The following is an 8,501-nucleotide window of genomic DNA, read 5'->3' on the forward strand; positions in this document are numbered from 1 at the left end:
TGACACCTCTTTTTTTCCACCACCCGCCCCTTTCCCTAGTGCCCTCCAGCCCCACACCCTGTAGGATTTTTTTCTAGTCCCATGTGATTTAAACAAACAACAAACAAACAAACAAATAACGAAGCTAAGAATATGAGAGTGCTTGTCACCAGCACACCTGTTTTGTTTTTTTGGTTTTTTTTTTTTCTTTTTTTCCTTTATGTTCTCACCGTTTGAATGCATGATCTGTATGGGGCAATACTATTGCATTTTACGCAAACTTTGAGCCTTTCTCTTGTGCAATAATTTACATGTTGTGTATGTTTTTTTTTGTTGTTTTTTTTTTTTTAAATTTAGACAGCATGTATGGTATGTTATGGCTATTTTAAATTGTCCCCGATTCGTTGCTGAGAAAACATGTTGCTGTTTCCAGTTCCGTTCTGAGAGAAAAAGAGAGAGAGAGAGAAAAAGACCATGCTGCATACATTCTGTAATACATATCATGTACAGTTTTCTTTATAACGTGAGGAGGAAAAACAGTCTTTGTATTAACCCTCTATAGACAGAATAGATGGCACTGAAAGAAAAATCTCTCCAAGCTAAATGTCTGTCTCTAAAGGGTTAAATGTATCAATTGGAGAGGAAGAAAAGGCCTTGAATTGACAAATTAACAGAAGAACAAAACAAGTTTATTCTATCATTTGGTTTTAAAATATGAGTGCCTTGGATCTATTTAAAACCACGTTGATGGTTCTTTCTACTTGTTGTAAACTTGTAGCTTAATTCAGCATTGGGTGAGGTAATAAACCTTAGGACCTAGCGTATAATTCTATATTGTTTTTCTCACAACAATGGCTACCTAAAAATATGACCCATAATGTCCTAGTTAATCATCATTTTTCCTTTCGTTTAATCTTGTAAGCAAAACTGATTATACCAGTATAAAAGCTATTTTGCTCCTGGTGAGAGCTTAAAAGAAATGGGCTGTTTTGCCCAAAGTTTTATTTTTTTTAAATGATGATTAAATTGAATGTGGAACGTGCAAAAGCCCTGGAACACGATTAAATACATTAGTAAGGGATTCATTTTATGAAGATAACTTGTTTTAAATAATGTCTTTTGAGAAAGATTCTGGCACCAGAAAAAATAGATCCAGATCGACTTGGTTGTCAAATGGACAATCAAATGATAAACTCTAAGACCTCGTCTAGCATATTAAAAAGAAGAGACTGACAATAAGGTTTGACAGAGGGTAACAGAGGGAAAAAATAGGCGATTTATTAGCACAATGTGGTACTTATTTGCCATTTTAAACTAGAACAGGTGTATAAGCTAATAATGATACAATGATGATTAACTATGAATTCTTAAGACTTGCATTTAAATGTGACATTCTTAAAAAAGAAGAGAAAGAATTTTAAGAGTAGTAGGATATATGTCTGTGCTCCCTAAAAGTTGTACTTCATTTCTTTTCCATACACTGTGTGCTATTTGTGTTAACATGGAAGAGGATTCATTGTTTTTATTTTATTTTTTTAATTTTTTCTTTTTTATTAAGCTAGCATCTGCCCCAGTTGGTGTTCAAATAGCACTTGACTCTGCCTGTAATATCTGTATCTTTTCTCTAATCAGAGATACAGAGGTTGAGTATAAAATAAACCTGCTCAGATAGGACAATTAAGTGCACTGTACAATTTTCCCAGTTTACAGGTCTATACTTAAGGGAAAAGTTGCAAGAATGCTGAAAAAAATAATTTGAACACAATCTCATTGATGAGCATTTAAAAAAAAAAAAAACTTAAAAAAAAAAAACTTTGCCAGCCATTTACTTGACTAATGAGCTTACTTACTCGGACTCAACATTGCAAGCGCTGTGAATGGAAAACAGAATACACTTAACATAGAAATGAATGATTGCTTTCGCTTCTACAGTGCAAGGATTTTTTTGTACAAAACTTTTTTAAATATAAATGTTAAGAAAAAAATTTTTTAAAAAAACACTTCATTATGTTTAGGGGGGAACTGCATTTTAGGGTTCCATTGTCTTGGTGGTGTTACAAGACTTGTTATCCATTTAAAAATGGTAGTGGAAATTCTATGCCTTGGATACACACCGCTCTTCAGGTTGTACAAAAAACATACATTGGGGAAAGGTTTAAGATTATATAGTACTTAAATATAGGAAAATGCACACTCATGTTGATTCCTATGCTAAAACACATTTATGGTCTTTTTTCTGTATTTCTAGAATGGTATTTGAATTAAATGTTCATCTAGTGTTAGGCACTATAGTATTTATATTGAAGCTTGTATTTTTAACTGTTGCTTGTTCTCTTAAAAGGTATCAATGTACCTTTTTTGGTAGTGGAAAAAAAAAGACAGGCTGCCACAGTATATTTTTTTAATTTGGCAGGATAATATAGTGCAAATTATTTGTATGCTTCAAAAAAAAAAAAAGAGAGAAACAAAAAAGTGTGACATTGTACAGATGAGAAGCCATATAATGGCAGTTTGGGGGAGCCTGCTAGAATGTCACACGGATGGCTGTCTTAGGGGTTGTACATATCCTTTTTTGTTCCTTTTTCCTGCTGCCATACTGTATGCAGTACTGCAAGCTAATAACGTTGGTTTGTTATGTAGTGTGCTTTTTGTCCCTTTCCTTCTATCACCCTACATTCCAGCATCTTACCTTCATATGCAGTAAAAGAAAGAAAGAAAAAAAAAAGGAAAAAAAAACCAATGTTTTGCAGTTTTTTTCATTGCCAAAAACTAAATGGTGCTTTATATTTAGATTGGAAAGAATTTCATATGCAAAGCATATTAAAGAGAAAGCCCGCTTTAGTCAATACTTTTTTGTAAATGGCAATGCAGAATATTTTGTTATTGGCCTTTTCTATTCCTGTAATGAAAGCTGTTGTCGTAACTTGAAATTTTATCTTTTACTATGGGAGTCACTATTTATTATTGCTTATGTGCCCTGTTCAAAACAGAGGCACTTAATTTGATCTTTTATTTTTCTTTGTTTTTATTTTTTTTTTATTTGGATGACCAAAGGTCATTACAACCTGGCTTTTTATTGTATTTGTTTCTGGTCTTTGTTAAGTTCTATTGGAAAAACCACTGTCTGTGTTTTTTTTGGCAGTTGTCTGCATTAACCTGTTCATACACCCATTTTGTCCCTTTATTGAAAAAAATAAAAAAAAATTAAAGTACACAATGTAAGCTTCTTGTGTCCTCATTTGACACACTCTGTAAATTACTCTCAAGAAAAGTAACAGGTTTTAAGAGAAGGCCAGTCAGTCTTTTTCAGGATTATTTCTATGGGCATTTTGATGCGTGTATTATACCCTAAAGGAACATGAAGTACTTACTATATTAAAATAGACATACCTCAAACCATGGAAATAGTTTTTAGACTTTATAGTTCTAGAATAATTTTCAAGAAATGGAAAGTGTTTTCATTCTGATGTTAAAACTTTCCCGCCATCTCTTAGCAGTAATCCATTCAGATATAAATGAAAAATTTACTGGTAATAGCATCTTAAACTTTTATTCCCTCTGGATTTTTTTGCTGTTCTTGTTGTCTTCAAGTTCTTTTCTATTCTCTCATCCCTGCCCACTCTTAGAACATAATGTAAAAAAGGTGTTTTGGTTTGTTGTTTTTTTTTTAATCAGCTCTTTTGTTTCTCCCTGAGAGTCTTTCCTCATACCCAAAATAACCCCACTCCCCAAATCTAAAAATCCAGAAACAAAAACATCCGGTAAAAAGGAGGGAGGGAGGGGGAGAAAGAGAGAGAAGGAGAGAAGAAAGAAAGCGGTAACCAGGAGTTTAGTCAGCTGTGGCCAAATCTGTGGAATCAGCCACTGATTTCCTGAGATGTATGGTGGTTTGCTTTGTGATTCTGAGATCCTAGGGACCCTAGATGGGATAGTATGTTTTTATAGGTTCTTCCTGGAATACCCTTCAGTTATCTTTTGGCCAACTCACAGATTGAAGCAACGTCTTTGAAAAGCAAGTTAGGTCTATCCAAAAAACAAACAAACAAACAAAAAACCCCAAAAAACCTCTCCTTAGAAATCTGTGTTGTCAGTTTTACAAATACTGCATGTTGCAGCATCTATTTGCTTTATTAAAACATATCCCTCTGTTATACTGTCTCCCTGTTCCCACTGTAGATGAATGGATATGACATTGTTCCTATTTTTGTAAAAAACCCAAACAAAAGCTGTTCTGTTGTCTTGTGGTAGCATTTCTGTTGCTCAGTTCTTATGCCCTGGTGCCTTGTGAAGTGGCCTTTTAGTCGAGGCAAGAATAGTTTAATCTTCTTGACATACAGAGAGTAGGTGTATTTTTCAAAAGGCCATTTGGATGGGAAGCAGAATGGAGGCAGACAGGATTCCGCTAAGGGAGGACTGGGGAGAACCTTGTACAGGGTCTGGAATGGAGTGAGGGGATACTTGCAGAACTTGGTAACCAGCAGTGAAGTGAGAGGAGATCTATGTGTTGTAGATGAGGTTACTTCAAGAGTGAACCAGAATGCTGTTTGAGACAGGTAGAAATATTCTTCAGTGCCATGCTGGTTTCAGACACGGTGACTCCTGTTCCGCTGTGTTAAATGTCCATGAAACCGCTGTGTGTTCCTATTACTCTTTTATTAGGAGCTATGAGTACAGCTGTGCAGGTTTTATATACAGTATTCATTTTAATTTCTCCATATATGATGCTCTTAGTGTAATTAGGTTTTGCATCCTGACAGACAGAATTAATGGTGGATACTGTATGCTCGTATTCTCAAATTTCTTAAATCAAATGGGAAACGGGGAGGGGGTGCAAACATCTGGTAATAAATCACAGATTATGTTTGATTTACATGGTCTCAAAGTTAAATAAATTTATTGGGAGACAGGTTCGTCAGGGTTCTTAGTCTCCTGACTTATTGAAACCCTCTTATAAAATATTATTTCTTAAGCTGCATGAACAATAGAAGCCTGGAAACCGAGGCAACCAGAATATAACTTAGAAATGACATCTCATGAAAAGTAAAAACCTTAATAGAAAATAACTAAAAATATCTCGAAACAGTAAGATGAAGTCATGATAAAGTTTTAAAATAAGTAAATACTAAGGATATCAACACATTTCAAAATTCTCAAGTTAAGTTTACTTGACGTGTTTAATGCAGTGTTCTCTGCATACTTGAACTCCTGGTGCTTAAAATGTTCCTTTTTATTTTCATTTTTGAGAACAATTTAATGAACAGGAATATGGTAAATACCCTCTCAGATTTTAACCCAGAAACTCTCCAGTATGTGCACTACCTTTGCCTGAAACCACTTACTATCCTCTGTCTGTTTAGGACTGCAAAACGACTGAGACGAACACATTTTAAAGCTTGCTAAGAAGTGAGGTGCGCCTGGTTCTTCATTTGTACCAGCAAAGGCAGGAAGTGTGAAGTAGTTGAGTTTTTCCCAGGGCGTTCTGTGATAGAACTTTTTCTTTAATGCTATTTTTGTATATGCAATAAGTACATACTGTATATATTCGTAATGCTGGAAGTGAGAACTTGAAAGGAAGTGGTGATGGGGGTTAGATGTCATTTCATTTGGAGAAATAAGGAAACAAGATGGTTTACGCACAGGTACAAAACGTTTGTTAAAAGGGACTGGGATATTTCAGGCTTAACTGAAAAGGAGTCGAGAAGCCTCAGGCCCCATCCTGTCTGCATCAAACACTTTACTCTCAGAGAGTGAGGGAGGAGATACAGTGTTTTTGTTTTTTAAAAACCTCCTCTGCTCCATACACACTCAAACATGAGTTCATATGACTGTGTTGTAATCGTGTGTTCTTCATTATGATTCTGTTACTTCATTGTCCCTGAGCCTGGTGTGTTCAAAAATGTACACAGCCTATGCTCTTTTTTTCAGACTTCCCATTTACAAAAAAAAAAAAAAAAAAGTGGGAATTTTGCTGGTATGAGGATGGGATTGGCAGTGTTCCTTTAAGCCGGCTTGGAAAAATATTTCTTAAAAGACTGTTAACTTTTAAAAGGCATTAGCCACCTAGCGAATTTTCCTAGATGTCTCCTAAGGCCTTGCAGCTTTCCCGATTAAGAATACGTGAACCCATTTTTAGAGACATGGCCATCAGAACACATAGATGGAAGTGGGATTATGTACATTTATTCCAGGGCTGTTAGAGCTACAAATGGTAGACATGGGTTGGGTTGTTGGGTCTGCACTTTTGCTTGCTGTCATCTTGTTATCCCATTAGCCCGCTGTTTCATTAGTAAAACACATGGCCAGTGAATCAGCCTTTAGGGGGATAGGCCTATTTCTCTCTCTCTCTCTATTTCCCAGTGTCATCCATGGTCATGGGATGCCGTGAATTCCTCCCTTTCGAATGGGAAAGGAGACCAATACAGTTCATGTGGCTCATTGTACTCAAGAACCTAAACTTGGCTGAACACAACTCAATGGTTTATCCAAATACTGTTTTTCCTTTCTGTAAAGTGATCAAGGGAGCATTTATCAGGTCTTGACAAGATGTCAGAAAAGGCAAATTAAGTCATTTCCCCAAAGTCTATCCTCTAAAGCAGGAAACAGGCCCCCCCCCCCCCCCCCCGCCTCAACCCCTGCAAACCCACAGGGGGGCTGTGCTTTTAAGTAACAGTGGACGTGGTATATGCCCATGCTAGCTATACTTTGTTTAGGACTTTAAATATTGGTAGCAGGTCTGACAAAGGGACTTGATGCGGGTATCAGCTCAAAGGGCCTCAACGACAGTGACACAGTGACATAGGGCTGGGCCAGGAATGAGACTCCCCAGAGCCAACCTGGACACGGCAGGCCCCTCAGCCCAGGTCTCCACTGCTCAGGGGGGGATGCGAGACAGCAGCTGAGCTCCAGACCCTGGGCCTCCTGCGGCGCCAAGTCAGGGGAGAGGAGGCCCCAGGCCCCTTCTTCAGGTCACCATGGCAACGAGGCCTGGAATGCCACAGTGGTAGCCCTCTTCCTCGGCACATCCGGACTCCCAGTTCTGCTGCTTCAAGTCAATGTGCACAGCAAGGGAGGAACCCCGGAGGAAAATAACCACTCCCTTCTTCCCTTCACCACTGCCTTGCCCCCTTACAAAAAAAGAAAAAAAAAAAAGAAAAAAAGAAAAGAAAACTGCATGTTTGAAAGAAACTACAGGCAGTTTTTGGTGCCATTTGGGAGCAACTATTTTGAGTTCTGGTTTCCTCTTCAGAGATTTGTTCGCCTCTTGTAAATCGTTGGCTGCTTTGACGTTGAACTTGATGACATTTCATGTTTTCGTTGTGCTGCTTTTACATCAATTTTGATTTTTTTGTTTCTTTATAATTTTATTATGATTTTAAGGAAATATCCCCCTTCCCTCCTCCCTCCCCTGTTCTCCTCAACCAAAGGACTGTTTCCTACTCAGTTTTCTCAGTCATAAGGGAAAGTGTTTCCTTCCAGGTGTGTCCCCAAGCTTCTTAGGACTATCCTATGATGGGGGGAGGGGGTCCGGGTCCTTTGGGGGAAGGCAGGGAGGGAGGCGTGGGAAGGGCACTCAGAGGTCAGACATTTGGGGGAGGAGGGAGGTTGAGTTTGAAATCACGCTTAAGATGCCGGTGGCTCAACCTGTGCTTGATTTAAGTTACAATTTTAAAAAGTTAGCTAGAGAACAGAAAATCACTGGGCCAAGTCACACCTGTACTTTTTTTTTCCCCCCTCCTCTGTCTCCAACCTCTTTCTAGGTTCTTCACACACCCCCATTCGGCGTAGTACCCAGAGAGCTCAAGATGTGTGGCAGTTTTCGGATGGAAGCTCGAGAGCCCTTAAGTTCTGAGAAAATTTGAAGCCCCTGGGGGCGGGGGTGGACGCGTGCCGCCCAGCGGACACCTGCGTGGTCTGTCATCCTGCTAGTTTGTGATGTTTTCTGACAGTAGCCTCCAAGAAGCCGTTGTGCGAAGACAGAGTCCTGCAGAGTCCTTCCTGCCCGGGCCCGCAGTGCCATTTTATTTATATTTTTTAATAAAAAGTAAAAACAAAAAAACAGACCCACATTGAAACAGTGAATCAGTCCCATATAGAGGGCCCATGGACCATCGCTGTCCTGAGTGCCGTCCTGGCCCTTCCGAGACCAGCCAACCTAATTCCCCGTATTGTGGAAATGAGCATGAGTCCCCCAGACCCCTTGTTTCTATACATTCTATGTTGTCTTTTAAAAAGTGTGCTTAACATTGACACAATAAATGTTGGAGCTTTAGGTGGTGTTTGCTTGTTCTTTAATTATTGATGCTTATAAGACAGTGCAGCTGCTGAGGACTGTATTTCTGTACCGGTTTCCTGCAGACACCCGTCTGGCGGGAAGGAGAGACAGAGTTGAGGAACGGGTAGGAGGGTGAAGAAGGAAATAGGTTACTGCTTATCAGATGGCATAAATTTTCAAGGAGAATCAAAATGCAAAACTTGGGAATAAATCATAGCAATATCATAATTAATGTAGTAGTAGTGTTGCT

The 8,501-nt window shown here is 38.5% G+C and overlaps 1 protein-coding gene across 6 annotated transcripts in view; it reads left to right on the top strand.

Annotated features, from left to right (window-relative positions):
* BCL11A (BCL11 transcription factor A) overlaps nt 1-8,248 on the top strand; it is a 98,500-nt gene extending 90,252 nt beyond the window's left edge. For 3 of the 6 annotated variants that reach the window (XM_047782020.1, XM_047782023.1, XM_047782021.1), the window contains one exon: nt 7,737-7,818. Coding sequence is in view for 3 of the 6 variants with exons in the window: in XM_047782024.1 (XP_047637980.1) it covers nt 7,737-7,838 (102 nt within the window). In the remaining 3 variants the exon portion in view is untranslated. Of the gene's footprint in view, nt 1-7,736 lie in introns of all 6 variants that reach the window. The other 3 variants (XM_047782024.1, XM_047782022.1, XM_047782025.1) reach the window with 1 other exon arrangement.
* The last annotated feature ends 253 nt before the right edge of the window (nt 8,249-8,501 follow it).

The sequence above is a fragment of the Phacochoerus africanus genome, chromosome 5, assembly GCF_016906955.1.
Source record: "Phacochoerus africanus isolate WHEZ1 chromosome 5, ROS_Pafr_v1, whole genome shotgun sequence".
In the NCBI taxonomy this organism is placed as follows: domain Eukaryota; kingdom Metazoa; phylum Chordata; class Mammalia; order Artiodactyla; family Suidae; genus Phacochoerus; species Phacochoerus africanus.